Genomic DNA, 22611 nt, shown 5'->3' with positions numbered 1-22611 from the left:
ACAAGAAACTATAAAAGATTCGTAAAGAGATGGGAATACCACCTTACCTGGGCTTCCCAGGTGGCTCAGACGGTAAAGTATCTGCCTTCAATGCAGGAGACCTTGGTTCGATCCCTGGGTCAGGAAGCTCCCAAGGAGAAGGGAACGGCAACCCGCTCCAGTATTCTTGCCTGGAGAATCCCATGGACAGAGGAGCCTCATGGGCTATAGCCTATAGGATCACAAAGAGTTGGACACGACTGAGTGACTAACACTTACCACCTCCTGAGAAACCTGTAGGCATCTCAAGAAGTAACAGTTAGAATCAGACATGGAACAACAGACTGGTTCCAAATTGGGAAAGAACATCTAGGCTGTATATTGTCACACTGCTTATTTAATTTATATACAGAGTACATCATGGGCAATGCCAGGCTGGATGAAGCACAAGCTGGAATCAAGACTGCTGGGAGAAATATCAATAACCTTAGATATGCAGATGACACCACCCTTATGAAAGTGAAGAGGAACTGAAGAGCCTGTTGATGAAAGTGAAAAAGGAGAGTGAAAAAGCTGGCTTAAAACATTCAAAAAACTAAGATCATGGCTTTCAATCCCATCACTTCATGGCAAATAGATGGGGAAACAATGGAAACAGTGACAGACTTTATTTTCTTGGGATCCAAAATCACTGCAGATGGTGATTGCAGCCATGAAATTAAAAGACACTTGCTCCTTAGAAGAAAAGTTATGACCAACCTAGACAGCATACTAAAAAGCAGAGATATTATTTTGTCGACAAAGGTCTATATAGTCAAAGCTATGGTTTTTTCCAGTAATCGCGTAAAGATGTTAGAGTTGGACCATAAAGAAGGCTGAGCACCAAAGAACTGATGCTTTAGAACTGTGGTGTTGGAGAAGACTCTTGAGAGTCCCTGACAGAGATCAAACCAGTCTATCCTAAAGGAAATCAACCCTGAATATTCATTGGAAGGACTCTTGCTAAGCTGAAGCTCCAATACTTTGGCCACCTGATGTAAAGAGCCGACTCATTGGAAAAGACCCTGATGCTGAGAAAGATTAAAGGCAGAAGGAGAAGGGGACAACAGAGGATGAGATAGTTGGATGGCATCACTGATTCAGTGGATATGAGTTTGAGCAAACTCCAGGAGATAGTGAAGGACAGGGAAACCTGGCATGCTGCAGTCCCTGGGGTTGCAAAGAGTTGGTCACAGCCGAGCAAGAAAAGAAACCCTTTTAATGATAAAAGGGTCAATATACCAAGCAAACAGAACAATCCTAAATGTATATGCACCAAAGAGATCACTGGTTTGGATTCTATAGGTTATTAATTGTCCAGTGCTATGTAATAAATTACCCTAAAACTTAATAATTGAAAACAGTAATAAACATATGTTATCTTCTGTTAGTCAGAAATTCAGGATCAGCTTAGCTGGTGGCTCTAACTTGGAGTCTCTCTCATGAGGTTGCAGAGAAGGCAATGGCACCCCACTCTAGTACTCTTGCCTGGAAAAATCCCATGGATGGAGGAGCCTGGAAGGCTGCAGTCCATGGGGTTGCTGAGGATCGGACACGACTGAGCGACATCACTTTCACTTTTCACTTTCATGCATTGGAGAAGGAAATGGCAACCCACTCCAGTACTCTTGCCTGGAAAATCCCATGGATGGAGGAGCCTGGTAGGCTGCAGTCCATGGGGTCGCTAAGAGTCGGACACGACTGGGCAACTTCACTTTCACTTCTCACTTTCACGCATTGGAGAAGGAAATGGCAACCCACTCCAGTGTTCTTGCCTGGAGAATCCCAGGGACAGGGGAGCCTGGTGGGCTGCCGTCTGTGGGGTCGCACGGAGTCAGACATGACTGAGGCGACTTGGCGGCCTCAGCAGCATAAGGTTGAGTCAAGATGTTGGTCAGGGCTTCAGCCTTCAGGTGACTGGGGCTGGTGAAGCCACTTCCAAGGTTGCTCATATACATGGATGACAAGGTGGTTCTGATTATTAGTAGGGGCCCCAGTTTCTCTCCATATGGGCCTCTCCATAGGCTGCTTAAGTATCCTCATAACATGACAGCTAGCTTCCTCCAAAAGAGGGAGATTTCAAGGGGGAAGTCACAACACCTAGTTTCAGAAGTCCTAGTCTCAGAAGTCATAAGTTGTCACTTTTACCACTTTCTATTCATTGGAGGCACATTGCTAAGTTTGGCTCACATTCAAGGGGAGAAAAATTCATTTCTCCATTTTAAAGGGAGGAATGTCAAGAAATCTGTTGACATAGTTGAAAACCAACACATATGGGAAGTCAGGTATGCTTGGTTAGCCTCAGGTACCTTTAGGTTGATTCAGTGACATCTCTAGGTCTGGCTTATCTGAGTTTCCACTCAGAGTGAGTTCAGCATCTGTTTGACCTTTGCCTCCACAACTGAAAAATAAAAACTGGTTGGAGGCAAAGGGAGACACCAAACTAGCATAGCCCAAGTTACCTTCAACATCTGGCCGTCTCCAACCTCTGGCCACCTCTCTTTGGCCATCTGTGTCCCTTACCTTAATCTAGATGTCTTCTGGATTTCTGGCTGACTCATACACTTTCCTGGTGTTCTGCATGAGACAGCAAAGCTCTGTAAGGATGCTGTCAAACTCAGGCTGCCCTGTGTCTATTTGTACCTCTGCATTGCAAAATTAAGTGTGATTTTGAATCTGATCTGCTTCACCAGCAGTGGGTTTTTGGATGTATGTGGTCTCTCTAAGAGATACTTTGGGTCAACTTCAGAGTATCCCTGTTGTGGAAGGCTGCATTGCTGAGTCCCTTGTCCAGACCCCTCCACAGAAGGCCCTTCACAGCAGCCCCCTGTGCTAGCAAAGACTCTTTATCAGCTGTCCACTTTAGGAGCTGCTATTTCCCCAGAAGGAGAAGAGTGACTGCTTACTAAATGAAACCACTGTGCTCACGTGGTCTGCATCCACACATTTAAATCTCATAACATCATGCCCATTTCTAAATGAAAACTGCCACCCCAGGAGGCACAGAACCTTGCATGGCTCTCTCTGGCACTAAAGCCACACAATAAACCCTTTTCTCCCAGCAGTAATCACTGGCCACCCTGACTGTGTCTTTCACTGTAATTTGGGCCACTTTATCAACAAGGAGGGTCTTTCTAGGGCAATGTGAGGGGCTCCTGAAGTACTGTCTGTGGGTGGCTACCCAGGAAAGCCATGCCTCAATGGCTTCCTCCTATCCTGAGTGTTGGAGGGGCCTGAGGGGTTGATAACCGCCTGTCAAAAATGACCTTGAGATTCAGGCCCCTAGAAGTTTCCACAAAGCAAAGGATCCCATGTCTTTTGCCTTTTCACTTCATTTATCACACACCATCTTGTTTGAGGAAGAGGAGAGATGAGCTTGCATGAAGTTCCCCATTTGAAAGGAGGGGAAAAGGAGGGGACAGGAGCACCCTACAGAGGGAAGATTTGCAGGGACTTCCCCTGGTGGTCCAGTGGTTAGACCTCCACAATTTCACTGCCAAAGTCATGGGTTCAATCCCTAGTTTTGGAACTAAGATCCTGCAAGCCACACAGTGTGAAAAAAGAAAAGAAAGAAAAAGAGGATTTGCAACAGTTGGGAAGTGCAGGGCAAGAGCCAGTGTTTCCATAAACTAACTACTATTTCTAGTAAGGAAGCACATGGATCACAGATAACGGGTGTAAAAGGATTTGCTATTAAAATGTTAGTTGTGATTATTTATACACTTTTACTGATCCAAAAAAGCTTGTTGCATCCATCAAAATTGTTAGACCGCTTGGTCTGTTTGCAGTGAACAATCCTTACAGTTTGTAACCAGTTCTGAGCGGGGCCCTCTGTTCTTCTGAGGGCTCTCTGGGTTTCTGGACACAGTCTGAATGTCAAGAAGAGAAGCATTTGTTGTCAGGTTCAATGGCTCAGGCATAAGATCTGACTCTTACTTTTGAGATTTTTTTATCCAGAGTTACCAAATCTTAAACGTTGTCACATTCAAATTCACAAACCCTGAATGCTTAGGAGTCCCTACCCACTCGGGAAATATAGGAAGAGGACAAAGATATGAGTTTGGTGAAAACATTCTTTGTTGTCCTGGAGTCATTGGTAGTCACAGACAACTCACTGCCAGAATGACTGCAGCCTGGGGGGAGCAGGGGCTGACCCCATAAAGGAGCCTTAATCTCATATAGCCCCGCTTTTGACCCTGGGCCCAGAAGCTGCACAGATGGCCTCATTAACATTGGAACATCATTGAGACATCCTAATAAAACCAGTCTTGGAATTAACCTCAGGTTAGAATGTCACTTTGACAGGTAGCAACTACCTGCATTTGCACTTTGGAGGTGGGGTAGGTTATGTTGCCAGCAGGAGAGCCTGAGCAACAGCACCCAGACACCCAATGTCTTCTTCCACCCATGCTGAGATGGATTTAATTCTTCATCCTCTTGTATGGTCTTATCCAGTGATTGCTGATAAACTGATTCTTTGGGTGTCGGCATGGGAGAGCCCTGATATGGAACACCTGCTGATTCCCATAGTCTAAATACTCCCACCATGGCCAGTTTCAACTTATCAATAGTTTAATAATTGGTGGACCAAGTTTCTGAATATCTAACAATCAGTTCTCAGAAGCCAGCCCTCACTAGCTCCAGCATTTGACCCAAAGTATTTAACAGAGAGATCTACCCATGTGTTTCTCATGCGGTCTTCCTTAGATGTTCACTCACTCATCCAAAGCTCATGCCCTCTGCAAATATCTAATGAATGCTGTATTGTGTTTTTTTTTTTCAATTGCTGCTCTAACAAAATACTACAAGTTTAATAGCTTAAGACAGTTTATTAGCTCACAATCCTGTTGGTCACAAGTTCAGCATAGTGTGGCTGGATTCTCTGCTCAGGGTCTCACCAGGCCAAAATCAAGGTATCAGCAGGGCTGTGGTTCCCTCCTACCTGGGACTCAAGATCCTCTTCCTGGTTCGCTGACTTTTGATAGAAATTTATTTTCTTCTCTTGCTCTCCAATGTGACATCCTCCAGAAGGGCCCCAGCAACAGAGAATAGATGATTCTCTTGATTCTAATTTCTCTGATTTCCTTTTTTGCCACATCTCTCTCTGACTCTTCTGCCTTCCTCTTCTTTTTCTAAGGGCTCATGTGATGTATGGACCCTTTCAGATATCCAGGGTAATCTCACTAGGTTAAAGTCAGTAATCTTAATTATATCTGCAAAATTCCTTTTGCTATTCACAAGGGGGTGAAGGTCATGGAAGCCAAAATTCTGCCTACAGGTGCCAGCCATGTACCAATCACTGTCCTTGGCATTTGGGAAATCTCAGTGGACAAAACAGACAAAATGTCCTGCCTTCATGGAACTTACATTCTAAACTAGGGGTATAAAACACTCAAGGCCCTCGGCCATATATATGCCTTCATAGTTCAGATTTCTTTTGCTTGAGTGTTAATTAAATTTCTGCCTTATTCCCTCCTCTAACCAGGGAGGCCCAAGAATTTCTGGAGAAGTATGAAGGAGCCTTGGGAAAGGGCAAAGGCAAGCGACTCTACGCCTATAGGATGCTGATGGCTAAGGTGTGTGGTTCGGAGGCTGCAAACCTATGCGAGGAGTTGCTCAGTTCCTGACCATCGCAGGCACCTGCCTGGCTTCCCAGCTTGTGTCCACCTCCCCCAGAATCCTGAGTCTGAGGTCCAGTCAGTCATTCTAATTGATCCAGGAATGAAACCAACTGTTCATTTCTCTCTGATTAACTGTGAGGGCTTCAATATACTGGAGACTTGTTTCCCCTCCAGTGAAGAACTAAACTCACAGAATTAATGGTGTTGAATCTACTGGGATCGTATTTTCCAAGCCCCCAAATCAAGACTTTGGTTTGGTGGAGACCCAGAAGGGCCATGGTTTAATCAGAGTCATACAGAAGACAGTGATGTCAACAGGGCATCAGGGACAGCTCTGGTGTGTTATGTCATAACCTGGGCTTCTGATTCAAGCTAAAGTAATGACCTCTAATTGGATATTTAACTATGAAACTACGGAAGTATCTTTCCTTTACCTACTGATCTGAAAAACTATCATTTTCATTCATTTAATTCTTATATAGGGCCTTTTTTGGAACTTTTATTTGAATTCATCATTTCAACTATTGATTCAGTCTAATGGCTCATAAGACTTCCTCTTTTTACCTTTCTTTCTCAAAAATGTCTTGGCCAGTCTTTCCAATGTTTCCATTTGCATTTTGTTATGTTTTATTAGCATTGTTTTTTTTCCATATGCAATTTTAAAATCACTTTGCCAATTTCCAGAATAGTCCATTGAGATTTTGATTGGAAATTTTTTTTAATGTAGTCAATTTTATTCTCCTTAAACCACGAAATAGAGTGGAAATTTTTTTAATCTTTGATTTAATTTGGGAAAACTTATCTGTAGAATATCCAGTCTTCACATCTAAGAATATCACAATTTCTCAAGCTTTAGTTTTATATCCTTCAGCAAAGTTTGTCATTTTCTTCATATAGATCTTTTCTATGTTATATGTTATTTCTACAAAATTTATATTTTGGTTGCTTTTGTGAATGAGATCATTTTTCCTTTCATTTAGTAACTAGATATTGCTGGTATGCAGGAAAACTGTATATTTGAATATTCATTTTTAATCTGCTTCCTCTATTGTACTTCCTTATTAGCTTTAATCATTTTCATCTAATTGTGTATGTAAAGATATTTTTCTTGAGTTCTAAGTCATTCCTGTCCTGAACTGCAGATTAGCAATAATAGAACAGTTTCAGTCGATGATGGTGATCATAAGTCTCTTTGCTTTTCCATTACTTTAATGAAAATGACTCCAGTGTTTCACATTAGATTGATGAGAGTTGTTACCTTGACAACTTTGAAATAGATTTTCTTTCTCACAATAAGAAATTATCCTTTTATTTCTAGTTTAATAAGACCTCCATTTTATTGGAATTTCCAAATAGATGTTCAGTTCAGTTTAGTTTAGCTGCTCAGTTGTGTCCAGCTTTTTGCGACCCCATGGACTGCAAAACGCCAGGCTTCCCTGTCCATCACCAGCTCCCGGAGCTTGCTCAAACTCAGGTCCATTCAGTCAGTGATGCCATCCAACCGTCTCATTCTCTGTCATCCACTTCTCCTCCTGCCTTCAATCTTTCCCAGCATCAGGGTCTTTTCCAGTGTCAGTTCTTTGCATCAGGTGGCCAGAGTATTGGAGCTTCAGCTTCAGCAACAGTCCTTACAATGAATATTCAGGACTGATTTCCTTTAGGACTCACTGGTTTGATTTCCTTGCAGTCCAAGGGACTCTCAAGAGTCTTCTCAAACACCACAGTTCGAAAGCATCAGTTCTCCCATGCTCAGCTTTCTTTATGGTCTAACTCTTACATCCATACATCCATCCATACATACATAACCATAGCTATGGTTTTTCCAGTATAGTCAAAACCATAGCTTTGACTAAACATACCTCCTTTGTCAGTAAAGTAATGTCTCTGCTTTTTAATATGCTGTCTAGGTTAGTAATAGCTTTTCTTCCAAGGAGCAGACATCTTTTAATTTCATGGCTTCTGTCACTATCTGCAGTGATTTTGGATCCCAAGAAAATAAACTCTGTCACTGTTTCCACTGTTTCCCCATCTATTTGCCATGAAGTGGTGGGACCAGAAGCCATGGTCTTAGTTTTTTGAACGTTGAGTTTTAAACCAGCTTTTTCACTCTACTCTTTCACTTTCATTAAGAGGTTCTTTAGTGTTTCTTCACTTTCTGCCATAAAGGTGGTGTCATCTGCATATCTGAGGTTATTGATATTTCTCCCAGCAATCTTGATTCCAGCTTGTGCTTCTTCCAGTCCAGTGTTTCTCATGATGTACTCTGCATATAAGTTAAATAAGCAAGGTGGCAATATACAGCCTTGATGTACTCCTTTCCCAATGTGGAACCAGTCTGTTGTTCCATGTCTGGTTCTAACTGTTGCTTCTTGACCTGCATACAGATTTCTCAAGAGGCTGGTCAGGTCGTCTGGTATTCCCATCTCTTTAAGAATGTTACACAGTTTATTGTGATCCACACAGTCAAAGGCTTTGGCATAGTCAATAAAGCAATAGATGTTTTCCTGGAACTCTCTTGCTTTTTCAATGATCCAACAGATGTTGGCAATTTGATCTCTGGTTCCTCTGCCTTTTCTAAATCCAGCTTCAACATCTGGAAGTTCTCGGTTCACATACTATTGAAACCTGGCTTGGAGAATTTTGAGCATTTCTTTGCTAGCATGTGAGATGAGTGCAATTGTGTGGTAGTTTGAACATTCTTCAGCATTGCCTTTCTTTGGTATTGGAATGAAAACTGAGCTTTTCCAGTCCTGTGGCCACTGCTGAGTTTTGCAAATTTGCTGGCATATTGAATGAGGTACTTTAATAGCATCATCTTTTAGGATTTGAAATAGCTCAGCTGGAATTCCAACACCTCCACTAGCTTTGTTCATATTGATACTTCCTAAGATAAATAGATGTTAGATTTTGTTAAATACCTTTCCCATCTGTTCATAAACTTAGTTTTATCAGGCACATCTGATTTTCAAGTATTTTATTTATAATTTTTACATAAAATTTCACAAGATTGATTGAATTTATGTGTGCACACACATGCATGCTATCTTGGCATATTTTAATATTAGGGTTGTACTTGCTTTGTAACATTAAAGGAATAGCATTACCTCCCTTTTATGCTGTAAATCAGCTTGAGGAGCATGATTTTTTTTTTATTTGAAAATTGAGAGATGGCCTCCTCAAAAGTATACAGGTCAGGAAGCATTTTATAGAGTATCTTGATAATTTTTTAATGTTTTTCCAATTGGGGTAGTCAAGTTTTAACTTCTTCTTGGGGTCATTTTGATATTTTTTATCTTCCCAGACTTGATCCTTTCATTAAGAGTTTCATATGTATTAACAGAAAATTGCATATAGATAGTCTCATAATTTTTGTAATTACATTTTATATATGTTGAGTTTAAATCTTTTTTATCCCTAATATTATTTTTTCTTCCTTTTCTGTTATAGTTGCCTGACAACTATCTATGTGTCACATTAATTTTTATCTAAAAACCATCTATCGCTTAACAACTGCACACTCAGAATTTTCTTCTCAACTGAGGAATGTGTTCTTCAAATATGTCTGATAAATGATCTAATTTGTGTCTGTTCAAACAGTTCCAGCTTTTTCACTAGGAGAAGGATGGCTGCCAATTCCTCACTCTTTGTATTTACTTTCCCTCATGATTTTTAATTCTCTTCTTACTCTCTCTTCGCATCTCAGAAATTTCTCAGGTTTATTTTCAATATCATTGGATCAATTTTCTTTTGTCTCAATTAAAGTATAATGTTTATTTTCATTCTATTACTGAACTTTTAGCAATCTTGCAATCAGTTCTTCCATACTTCACCTCTATTCTTTTATTTTCCAGCCACAAGGCTTGTGGGATCTTAGTTCCCTGGACCAAGGATTGAACCCACTCCTTCAGCAGTGAAAATGCAGAGTCCTAAGCCACTGAGCTGCCAGGGAATTCTGCCCCGCACCACACACACCCCATATTCTTTTTTAAAACTCTCATTGCCATCCTGCACTTTAGAAGCCATGGTTTTTTGTATCCTGCTAAGAATATTGATGGCTTAGAAAATGGTAACCCACTCGAGTATTCTTGCCTGGGAAATCTCATGGACAGAGAAGCATGGAGGGCTACAGTCTATGGGGTCACAAAGAGTTGGACATGACTGAGTGGCTAAGCACATATACAAGCAAGAATACTGAACCATCTCTCAAAATTTAATCATATATCCTGGAGGAGATACTTTCTAAAAACCTCAGAGAAAGGGATCTCTTTTTTCTTGTTTTGCACACTATTTCTCAGGCTTCACTGGTTGTTTTTGGTTATTCAGATTCAGACATCATCCCCAGGCAGAATGTACCTGTGTCTCGTTTGACTGCTGTTTGAAATCTTTTCTCCTATTTACAGCTGAAGAGCAAGATGACACGGACAGCCAGGAACCCCGTCCGAGGGGGCAACTACCATCTCACATAGTTCTGAGTTTGCGGTCTTCTCCCACCCATGCCCAGGCTCAGTTTTCTGATGTTCTAAATCAATGAAGGATAAGAGTTTCAATGCTGAGCTTCTCCCAGGCCTCTCTCTGCCTATGCCCCCCATCTCCAGGCATCACTTTTAGGCTGAGATGCCCTCAGCCTTGAGGGGCTGCAAGTGGTTGCCAAGTGACCAGACTGGCAGACTGTATCTCCAAGGGCCTCACTTGGCAACATTCATTACTCCATTGATCCTCAGCCTTGCAAAGCTATATTTTATACTGATTTTATCAGCACCCTGACAGAGGATCTGTCTCTCAGGGGAGGACTGACATTAATAAAGCTTATGAGACAAATATATAAAATCAAATACCAGGTTACTAATTTACAAGGAGGAATAACCAATGCAAGAACTGAAAAATTTGAAGTCCATATCAACAGTGTCCTTTATTTTTGATAGTACAGTTATGTGCTGTGCTTAGTCGCGCAGTCGTGTCTGACTCTTTGCGACCCCATGGACTGTAGCCCGCCAGGCTCCTCTGTCCATGAGATTCTCCAGGCAAGAATACTGCAGTGGATTACCATGCCCTCCTCCAGGGGATCTTCCCAACCCAGGTCTCCCACACTGCAGGCAGATTCTTTACCATCTGAGCCACCAGGGAATCCCAGTACAGTTTTATGGGAAGCTAAACAATAATCCCAGGCTTCCCAAGTGGCTCGGTGGTAAAGAATCCACTGGAGGAGATGCAGGTTCAACCCCTGGGTCTGGAAGATCCCCTGAAGTAGGAAATGGCAACCCACTCCAGTATTCTTTCTTGGGAAATTCCATGGACAGAGCCTGGTGGGCTGCCGTCCATGGGGTTGTCAGACATGACTTAACATGCACACATGAATTATTATCCCAATTCTAATCTACTAATTTGCAATGAAAAAAAATTGCTGCCATAGAAATAAAAATATTCACAGCCCAGGTGATGGGCAAATGCTTGCCTTATAGACAGACCTGCATAAGAAGCCAAATAAACCAAAGATGGTTTTCAAGCACAGAATCAGAACTAGGAAAGGTAGAAGAAGCAATGGGATTGGGGTAGCCAGTGTCCCCACATCCCTGCTCGTCTTAGGAAGATCTTTGCCATTATTATGAACCTGTCCTTTGCTGATGGGTTCCTCTTCTCCTTGGCATCTGTGACCATCTCCCTTCTGACAGGTGGTTTCCTTCTTTATACAGTAATTATCCAATAACTACATAGTCAAAGCCTTTACATCTGGAAGTCCATCTGGTTCCTTCAGATAAATTTTCCCTTTTATGCTTTAGTGAATTTACAAAGGAAAATCTCATTTCCTTCATGAACAAGTTCTTCTGAGACCTTTGTAACAATAGAAACTGATCTTAGAATTTTCTCTGTACTTCATCTTTGCCTGCTATTTTCTAGAAGTTTTTTTAAAAATTCCAAATGGATTTATTTTCAGGGGGAGGACTGTTGAAGAGCATCCCCTGAAAGAGTTGACAGATTTTCATGCAGCCAGCAGACAGCTGCTCAGGTTTCTGACTGGTAAAAAGTGAGTGTTGGATCTGGAGTAGACCCTGGAAAGGGACATAATGCCTTCCTAACTAATGTTAGCAGGGATAAAAAAATAAAAACAAAAAACAGGCTGCCGTTTCACTGGAAGAAGAGTGGGAAACCTGGGGCTGAGATCTCTTTACCACTGCCTTCAGTCTTATAGTTTAACAACAGTTCCTATCAGATTAAGGCACTCGACTGTCTGCCAATTGTAGGTGTGAGATTCTTTTTTTCCCTTGAATTTTTGGTTTTAGATGAAGGAAGTTATATAAGAGTTTGCTAAACCAATTTGATTCCCCAAATCAGAAATTAAAAATAGACTTTCTAAGTTTATATGTAAACTTCCAAACCTGAAATTTTATCGGCATTATAGAAAATTGCAAGATATTGTGTTGCCCTGGCTTCTCTCTCACTCACACCTAACTTTGAAAGTGATGATGTGAGCATCCACCTCAGACAGCCTGGTCTCAATAGCTCCAACGTGACAGCCTCCCTCACCTGTTGACCTCGTGTTAACATGTCAGCATCCACATGAACCTCCAAGCCCCAAAGCAGCATGTTAATAAACTGAGGGTGTTGTCTGTTTAATTTCAGAAATGGGTCAAGTTTAAAAGAGACTTTGATAATTTCAAGACTCAATGTATCCCCTGGGAAATGAAGATCAAGGACATTGAAAGTGAGTATTTTGGTGTCACTGTTTTTAGTTGGTTTGCTGAAGGGTTTTCCAAGGGTTTAGACTGTGTTCTGGACCAACTGGTTAGTTTATCATAGGTTCTATTGTATTAGAAAAAGGAATGGGCTTTGGACAAGTTAGACCAGAATTTAAATTGTGCTTCTTCACTTTCTGATTGTAGGAACTCAGGCAGATCGGTCCTTTTTATTAAAAAAAAAAAAGAGAGAGAGAGAGAGATGTGTGTTCCACAGACTGACATGAAGATCGTATCCATCACACACACACAGTGCTTGGCAGTGTTACACCCTCCTCCTGCAGCACTTACACCCACTGTCATCTTCTCTGCAGGTCACTTTGGCTCTTCGGTGGCATCATATTTCATCTTCCTCCGATGGATGTATGGAGTTAACCTTGTCCTTTTTGGCTTAATATTTGGTCTAGTCATAATCCCAGAGGTAAGAAAAGAACTGCCTATAACTCTGGATAGTGTTATGAGGCTTATCATGACTTCCATCTTCATTTATATGAAACAAATACTCTGTTTTACAAAGACTCCATCATTTGTTTTTAATTTGAGGCTCACATCAATTGCCCAGAGAACCCAGTACGAAGAATGGAACCAGAATACTTGCATGTCTGAATGAATATGTGGACCCTACATTTTTCTACCTTTTATTTTACTTTGAGATTAGTCAAGAATTAATACTTCAGTGAGGTATTTTCTTTTACCCTAAAAAAAAAAGAGACAGAGAATGCATTACATTATAATTTATTACCCCAAAGAAACCCTGCCTTTGAATAGCACTTCTCACTGCTCTCCCAGATACAATCTTATTATGGATGTAGGTAGATCCTTACCTATAAATGAGTAATAGAGAGACAAAAAATGAGCAAATGACCTGTGCAAATCTACATGATAAACTTGTGGTGAATGAGATCCCAGGTTTCCAGAGTGCTGTCCTGGGACCCTTTCCAGGGGTGACTGTGGTCCACTAGCACTCAGCACAGTAATTGCTATTGTCCCATCTGAACCTCCTGGCACTAGTGCTGGGTACACCAGCGGATTACCTCTACAGCTTAGAGGGTAATGATATTTATGAATTTAGTAGTTTTTCTTCCAGATTTATTAATCAGCTCTATGATAGGTTACTGATTCCTACTTTATTACAAATAATTCCATGAGAATATTAGAGTCAATTCTATCTGTAGTCACATCCTTGGGAAACTTTCCTGAATATCTATTTTTCATGAAATTAAAAGACTTCCACAGAATGTTAATTAAATCAAATTAGTTAGAAAACATTGAGGATCTATTATAATAGTATTAATACTCGATAGGAAAGAAGTGTTATATTACTTACAAAACCATTTAATTCTTTTCTACATAACCTAAAGAGTGCACACCTGAAAATCAAGGATTATGAGTCAGTCCACTTTGTCCTATAGCCTTAAGCCACTGTCACTGTCCCATACAAAGAAAAGGATTTTAACATTCTGGAAAATGTATGCAAATGCTCTTGAAACAAATCTGGTTCTCTTCAAGTGGAAAATATTGTCAGAAGTTAAGTTTCACTTCTCCTCTCCATAACCTAGGAAGTGAGAGTTTTCTGCAGTAGTCAGGGAGGAATTTTATCTTCACAGACTCTCTGCTTTTTTCTTGGGAGTTTTTGATTCCAAACGGATTTACTTCCATGAGAAGAGAATACATTTAAATGCTGTAAACCTATGAGACATCTCTAGAGTTTTGCTGTACAATGGTCCAAGAAGGCTGTGTGTTAGGGAAGTTGAATAATTTTTAAAATACTGAGGATTTTTTCTTCTCAAAGAAGACCTTACATCTTGTATAATTTATGTAAATTAATATAATTTATAAGTATTTCATATCCAGTGGACATTTGTTTGAAAAAAATGAAAATTTAGTGATTGGTGCTTTCTAGTGAAGATGGCAAGACCTTAACTGTCCAGGCAAGAGTACCTTGATTTGATTGGCAGGTGTTTAGGAAGCTGTATTGGAATAGGATGGAAGAAAGAAGAGAGAGAGAGAGACAGGGAAAGAATAGAACAGAGAGGACTTGATGACAGGTTGGACAACCATAGATGAGAATGTAGGGTATCTCAAAATGCCCTCAATTAGGGTAGTGGGTCCGTCTAGTCAAGGCTATGTTTTTTCCAGTGGTCATGTATGGATGTGAGAGCTGGACTATAAAGAAAGCTGAGCGCCGAAGAATTGATGCTTTTGAACTGTGGTGTTGAAGACTCTTGAGAGTCCCTTGGACTGCAAGGAGATCCATCCAGTCCATCCTAAAAGAGATCAGTCTTAGGTGTTCATTGGAAAGTCTGATGTTGAAGCTGAAACTCCAATACTTTGGCCACCTGATACGAAGAGCTGACTCACTTGAGAAGACTCTTGATGCTGGGAAAGATTGAGGGCAGGAGAAGAGGAAGACAGAGGATGAGATGGTTGGATGGCATCACCGACTCAATGGACATTGGTTTGGGTGGACTCTGGGAGTTGGTGATGGACAGGGAGGCCTGGCATACTGCGGTTCATGGGGTCGCAAAGAGTTGGACACGACTGAGCAACTGAACTGAACTGAACTGAATGGTGTTTCTCAAAGAGCAGAAAGTTGTAATTTTGATGAAGTTCAAATTATCACTTGAAAAGATATCTATTTACTTATCCTGGCTGTGCTGGGCTTCGTTGCTACACGTGGGCTTTCTCTCGCTGCGAGCTGGGGCTACTCTGGTTGCCATGCAGGGGCTTCTCACTGTGATGGCTTCTGTTGTTGCAGGGCTTAGGCTCTAGGCATGCGGGCTTCAGTGGCTGTGGTGCATGGCTTCAGTAGTTGCCGCTTGTGGACTCCAGAGTGCATGCTCATTAGTTGTGGCACATGGGCTCAGTTGCCCCGAAGCATGTAGGATCTTCCCAGACCAGGGATCGAACCAGTGTCCTTGTATTGCAAGCTGAATTCTTAACCACTGAACCACCAGGGAAGCCACAGATTAATTACTTTTTTTTAATGATTCATGTTTTTTGTGTCCAATCTAAGAAGTCTTCGTCTATCTTTGGTTGACAGAACCCTAAAATGACCCCCAGTGACCCACACTTGTGTAGAATTTCTTGAATATGGACTGGACCTGTGAATTTGGTGAAATTTTATGGTGATGAAATTTTACCCCTATGTTAAATGCTCCTATGGAAGGCAGGCATCTCAGATTGCCCCCAATGATCCCCCTTTCCTGATATCATGCCTTTGTATAATCCCCTCACTTGAGTAAAGGCTAGACTTTGTGGCTTGCTTTTAAAAAATAGAATATAACCAAAATAACAAACTGTCACTTACAGGACTAGCTTATAAAAAACCATGACTTCCATCTGGCATTCTCTCTTGATTCCCTTCTTGGCTCACATGATTTGATGAAGCAATCTGCCAGACTGGAGAAGCCCACTGGCAAGGAACTGATGTGACCTTTGGACAAGAGCCAGTAAGGAACTGTGACCCTCAGTCCAACAGCCCACAAGGAACTAGATCTCACCAGTAACCGTGTTAGTGAATCTGGAATCAGATCCTCCCCCCCAGGCCTACAGATGAGACTAAAGGACCCAGATAAACCAAACCCAGGTTCCTGACCTGCAGAAACCAAGAGACAGTTGTATGGTAATTTGATGCACAGCAGCAGATGTTGGATCCAGTTCTCCAGGGGATCCTAGTGTGCAGCCACGGTGTACATTGCTGGTGTACATTAATTAATTAGACTAAATAATTCTTTAAAATACCTTGTAAGTTCTGCTCTAGAAATCACATAGGCAGCACTCAAGGATTATGAGTTAGTCCACTTCGTCCTATATTCTCAAGCCATTGTCACTCTCCCGTACAGAGAAGCCTCATATTGATACTTCTTCTAAACATAACTATTAAAAATTTCAGATATTTAGAAAGGTATAAAGAATGAGCCCACTCACCTTCTATTAAGTTTAAGAATAAAAAGTTATATGCACATTAAAGTCCTCCATCTGCTTCTCCCTAATTGTATTACCCACAAAATTCTCACATGTAATCAGTCTCCTGAACTTTCCATTTCAATTTACATGTTAACATATATTGGCTTAAAGTTAAATAACATGGTTTCTTGTCTTTTTTAATCACTCATGTATCTGAAGTTATATTCCCTTTTACATGATAGTGTAATTTTTTTCCTCTTTCATTTACATTGAAGGTTTGTCTCTTTTAGTTATTTTATTAAATAAACAACTGGCTTTGTTGATTCTCTGGCATGTCTTTTTTTTAATTCACGTTGAGGAGGACATAATTTACATATTATAAACTTCACTCTTTTAAAGTATACAGTTTGATAAGTTTTGACAAATATATAGAGTCAAGTAACTATCACCACAACTCTATCACCCAGAAAGTTCCCCATTGTCCCCTTTGCAAGAAATCTCTCCTTACCTCCAGCCCTTGACGAGCAGTGATCTAATTTCTGACCCTAAATTTTTGCCTTTTCCAGAATATCATATGAATAGAATCCTGCACTCTGTAGCTTTTTTGTGCCTGGCCTCTTTCATTTAGCACAGTGTCAATGAGATTCATCCATGTTGTTGCATGTATCAAATAGTTTGTCCCTTTATTGCTGAGTAATATCCTGTTGTTGGGGAAGGCAATGGCACCCCACTCCAGTACTCTTGCCTGGAAAATCCCGTGGATGGAGGAGCTTGGTAGGCTGCAGTCCGTGGGGTCACTAAGAGTCGGACACGACTGAGCGAGTTCACTTTCACTTTTCACTTTCACGCATTGGAGAAGGAAATGGCAACCCACTCCAGTGTTCTTGCCTGGAGAATCCCAGGGACGGGGGAGCCTGGTGGGCTGCCATCTATGGAGTTGCACAGAGTCGGACACGACTGACGCGACTTAGTAGTCATATCCTATTGTATGGATGTATCATAGTTTGTTATCTGTTCACCAGTCCATGAATATTTGGGTTGTTTCCAGCTGAGGACTATGATGAGGACTACTGTAAACATTCACCTTTCAGGCCTGTGTCTTATGTATCTCTATTTTCTACATCCCTAATTTCTACTCATAAACTAATAGTTTCTTTCCTGCTCATGTCTTTCTTTAAGTTTGTATTAGTTATCTATTGCTGAGTAAGAAAGGTATCCCGAAATTTTTACTAAAAAAACAAACGTTTATTTCACAATTTCTGTGGATTAGAAGGGGCTTATCCAAGGTGTTATGAAAACCAGATGGTATTCTGTTTCTTAAACTAGGTATATACACTAGTTAATTTTCTTTTCATTATGATCAGACATATATACATATATATATACTATTTTATATACAATATATTTCCCAATAAGAATATAAATTTTAAAGCAAGCAAAAAGAAATAGGAGTGAATTACCTAAAAATTATGAACCTATAAATTAAAAAACAAATGTTACATTAAATACTAAACAATAAAGCCTGTGTTAGTAAAAATCATGAGCAATATGGAATGCCCATCCCAGCACTTTTCAACTTTGTTTTCAAATTTCTACCTAATGCAATAAGTAAAGAAAAATAAACTTATACATTTTATGTAAAAAATACAAAATTCTTTAAATTTGCAGATGATATTATCATATACCCCCAAAGTACCAATGAGTGCATCAAAAGTTTCTTGAATTAATAAAAAAATATATGGGGATGACTAGAGTCATTTTTTTTTTCATACTGTTCATGGGGTTCTCAAGGCAAGAATACTGAAGTGGCTTGTCATTTCCTTCTCCAGTGGACCATGTCAGAGCTCTCCCCCATGACCAGTCCATCTTGAGTAGCCCTACCTGGCATAGCTCATAGTTTCATTGAGTCAGACAAGGCTGTGTTTCACGTGATCAGTTTGATTCATTTTCTGTGATTGTGGTTTTCATTCTGTCTGCCCTCTGATGGATAAGGATAAGAGGCTTATGGAAGCTTCCTGATGGGAGAGACTGACTGTGGAGGAAACTGGGTCTTGTTCTGATGGGCAGGGCCATGCTCAGTAAAACTTTAATCCAACTTCCTGTTGATGGGCAGAGCTGTGTTCCCTCTCTGTTGTTTGACCTGAGGCCAAACTATGGTGATGGAGGTAATGAAGGTATGGAGGTAATGAAGATAATCGTGACCTCCTTCAAAAGATCCTGTGCAGGGGCTGCCACATTCAGTGCCCCTGACCTTGTAGCAGGCCACTGCCAACCCACACCTCTGCTGGAGGCTCCTAGACACTCACTGGCAAGTCTGGTTCAGTCTCTTATGGGGTCACTGCTCCTTTCTCCTGGGTCCTGGTGCATACAAGGTTTTGTTTGTGCCCTCCAAGAGTCTGTTTCCCCAGTCTTTTGTATGTTCTGGCACCTCTATGGTGGGGTTAATGGCAACCTCCTCCAAGAGGGCTTATGCCATACCCAAGTCTGCTGTACCCAGAGCCCCTGCTTCTGAGGCAGGCCACTGCTGACCCGTACTCCACAGGAGACACTCAAACACTCAAAGGAAGGTCTGGCTCAGTCTCTGTAGGGTCTCCTGGTGTACACACGGTTTTGTTTGAGCCCTCCAGGCATCTCTGATGGCTATGGGGTTTGATTCTAAACGTGATTTCGCCCCTCCTACCATCTTGCTGGGGCTTCTCCTTTGCCTTTGGACGTGGGGTATCTTTTTTGGGTGGGATCCAACACTGTCCAAGCCAGGCTTAAGCAATATGTGAACCATGAACTTCTAGATGTTCAAGCTGGTTTTACAAAAGGCAGAGGAATCAGAGATCAAATTGCCAACATCCTCTGGATCATCAAAAAAGCAAGAGGGTTCAAGAAAAATATCTGTTTCTGCTTTATTGACTATGCCAAAGCCTTTGACTGTGTGGATCACAGTAAACTGTGGAAAATTCTGAAAGAGATGGGAATACCAGACCACCTGACCTGCCTCTTGAGTAACCTGTATACAGGTCAGGAAGCAACAGTTAGAACTGGACATGGAACAACAGACTGGTTCCAAATAGGAAAAAGAGTACGTCAAAGCTGTATATTGTCACCCTGCTTATGTAACTTATATGCAGATTACATCTTGAGAAATGCTGGGCTGGAATAAGCACAAGCTGGAATCAAGATTGTCAGGAGAAATATCAATAACCTCAGATATGCAGATGACACCAGCCTTATGGCAGAAGGTGAAGAACTAAAGAGCCTCTTGATAAAAGTGAAAGAGGAGAGTGAAAAAGTTGGCTTAAAGCTCAACATTCAGAAAACTAAGATCATGGTATCCGGTCTTATCACTTCATGGCAAATATATTGGGTAACAGTGGAAACAGTGGCTGCTTTATTTTTCTGGGCTCCATAATCACTGCAGATGGTGACTGCAGCCATGAAATTAAAAGACGCTTGTTCCTTGAAAGGAAAGTTATGACCAACCTAGACAACATATTAAAAAGCAGAGACATAACTTTGCCAACAAAGGTCCATCTAGTCAAGGCTATGGTTTTTCCAGTGGTCATGCATGGATGTGATTGTTGGACTATAAAGAAAGCTGAGTGCCAAAGAATTGATGCTTTTGAATTGTGGTGTTGGAGAAGACTCTTGAGAGTCCCTTGGACTGCTAGGAGATCCAACCAGTCCATCCTAAAGGAGATCAGTCCTGGATGTTCACTGAAGGGCCTGATGTTGAAGCTGAAACTCCAATACTTTGGCCACCTGATGCGGAGAGCTTACTCATTTGAAAAGACCCTGATGCTGGGAAAGACTGAGGGCAGGAGGAGAAGGGGATGACAGAGGATGAGATGGTTGGATGGCATCACCAACACAATGGACATGGGTTTGGGTGGACTCCAGGAGTTGGTGATGGACAGGAAGGCCTGACTTACTGTGGTTCATGGGGTCGCAAAGAGTCAGACACAACCGAGCGACTGAACTGAACTGAACATTCTCCTATCAACAGTTATTTAGCAGCGAGTTGTAATTTTGGAGTTGTCACAGGAGAAGATTTGGACTATAAAGAAAGCTAAGCACCGAAGAAAACGCTTTTGAGCTGTGGGGTTGGAGAAGACTCTTGAGAGTCCCTTGGACGGCAACGAGATCAAACCAGTCAATCTCAAATGAAATCACTCCTGAATATTCATTGTAAGAACTGATGCTGAAGCTGAACCTACAATACTTTGGCCACCTGATGCGAAGAGCTGATTCACTGAAAAAGACCCTGATGCTGGGAAAGATTGAGGGCAGGAGAAGGCAACAACAGAGGATGAGATGGTTGAATGGCATCACCGACTCGATAGACATGGGTTTGAGCAAGCTTCAGGAGTTGGTGATGGACAGGGAAGCCTGCATGCTGCAGTCCATGGGGTCACAAAGAGTTGGACATGACTGAGGGACTGAACTGAACTGAGAGTCATTTTAAATAAACAAACATCAGTGATATTTTCTACATTCTCAGTATCAAGTTTGAAATTAAATTTAAAATGTTCATACTCAAAATAGTAATAAATCTATAAAATAACTAGCAATAAATTTAACAAAGTAGATTTCTATGAGGAATACTATAAAGCAAGGCAGGACAAAAATATCACCAAATAAACAGGAGGCACATTCGTGGAAGGTAAGACTTAATATCATTTTAAAAAGATCAATTCTTTCTAAATCAATATGTAAATTTAATATAATTCTGATTTTTTAATAAATAGCAACGTGAATCAAGGCATATATATATATGTATATATCTAGATAGATAACAGAATTATGTACACCCAGACAGCAAATTAAAAAGCAGAGATATCATTTTGCTGACAAAATGATACCACCAGGTCCATATAGTGAAAGCTATGGTTTTTCCAGTAGTCACATACAGATGTGAGAGTTGGACCATAAAGAAAGCTGAGCGCTGAAGAATTGATGCTTTTGAATTGTGGTGCTGGAGAAGACTCTTGAGAGTCCCCTGGACTGCCGCGAGATCAAACCAGTCAATCTCAAACGAAATCACTCCTGAATACTCATTGGAAGGACTGTTGCTGAAGCTGAAACTCTTAATACTTTGGCCCCCTGATACAAAGAGCTGACTCATTGGAAAAGACCTTGATGCTGGGAAAGATTGAGGGCAGGAGGAGAAGGGGGCGAGAGAGGATGAGATGGTTGGATGGCATCACTGACTCAGTGGACATGAGTTTGAGCAAACTCCAGGAGATAGTGAAGGACAGTTTCCATGTCCAGTCCGTAGGGTCTCAAAGAGTGGGACATGACTTAGTGACTAAACAACAACAACAAAGAACTTGAAATACTCAAAGAACTTGAAATACTCTAATTAATCCAACAATACGGGATTTTAAAAATAGGTTTAGGGTACATACATGTGATTAGGTATTTGAAGTCATTTTATTTTGAAAAATACTGTATGCTATAAGGAGTTGGTCATAAAATAATAGTAAGCTAAATAACCAAGCTAAAGCATACATAAAACTCAGAAACTTTCAAAGAAAATATATGAATAGCTATCAATCATCTTTAAGATGTGAAAGTGATAGGTAATTTTTTAAACACTCTTCTATACTTTTTCACATTTTCTGCAATGAGTATATACTATTTTAAATCAGGAAAGTGATTAATTTTATTTTTTTTTAAATGAGTGTTCCTGCTCTGAGAAGGGATTTAACCCACTGTGTACACATTTCTGTGTGTTTGTATCTCCTCCACATGTAATTGCGTCTTTCTGTCTCAACACAAGGTGCTAATGGGCATGCCCTATGGAAGTATTCCCAGAAAGACAGTGCCTCGGGCTGAGGAAGAAAAAGCCATGGATTTTTCTGTTCTTTGGGATTTTGAGGTACCATTGCCAATGTGCACAATGTTGTGATTGTGGATAAGTATGAAATGTTTAATTATTGGAAAGACAGTGCTTCAACCAGTGGGATCCTGGCACTGTGCAGAATAAGCTAGCCAACCATGTCCGCCTAGGTCCCCTTCATGGGTCTTTCCATCACACATTCTGATGGGCACAAGTTCCCCACGAGATCACTGCTCCCCGCATCCTGCCAGATCTATGTAAGGCAATCTTGCAGGATGGTTTTATCTCACTGTAACCCAGTAAGAGCCCAGGGCTATTGCCAGTCCAACCTTGCCCCAAGCTTCACTTGACATCTTCAACTAAGTATCAAATTTGCTTCTCAAATTCAACAGCTATCCAACCAAACTCACATCATCTTTTGTCATCTCTTTTATGAGAACCACCAGTCATCCAGTCATTCAAGTCTGAAGCCTGAAAGTCATCCCACATTTTTCTGCCA

At 41.0% G+C, this 22611-nt stretch overlaps 1 protein-coding gene across 1 annotated transcript in view; it reads left to right on the top strand.

Moving 5' to 3' along the window:
• TMC2 (transmembrane channel like 2) overlaps window positions 1-22611 on the top strand; it is a 100847-nt gene that overhangs the window by 38481 nt on the left and 39755 nt on the right. Inside the window, exons 4-7 of the mRNA XM_052650431.1 lie at window positions 5504-5594; window positions 12258-12339; window positions 12685-12791; window positions 22053-22151. Of these exons, the coding sequence (XP_052506391.1) occupies window positions 5504-5594; window positions 12258-12339; window positions 12685-12791; window positions 22053-22151 (379 nt within the window). The remainder of the gene's footprint in view (window positions 1-5503; window positions 5595-12257; window positions 12340-12684; window positions 12792-22052; window positions 22152-22611) is intronic.

Source organism: Budorcas taxicolor, chromosome 13, assembly GCF_023091745.1.
Source record: "Budorcas taxicolor isolate Tak-1 chromosome 13, Takin1.1, whole genome shotgun sequence".
NCBI lineage: Eukaryota > Metazoa > Chordata > Mammalia > Artiodactyla > Bovidae > Budorcas > Budorcas taxicolor.
This window is presented reverse-complemented; position numbering and strand designations above follow the sequence as displayed.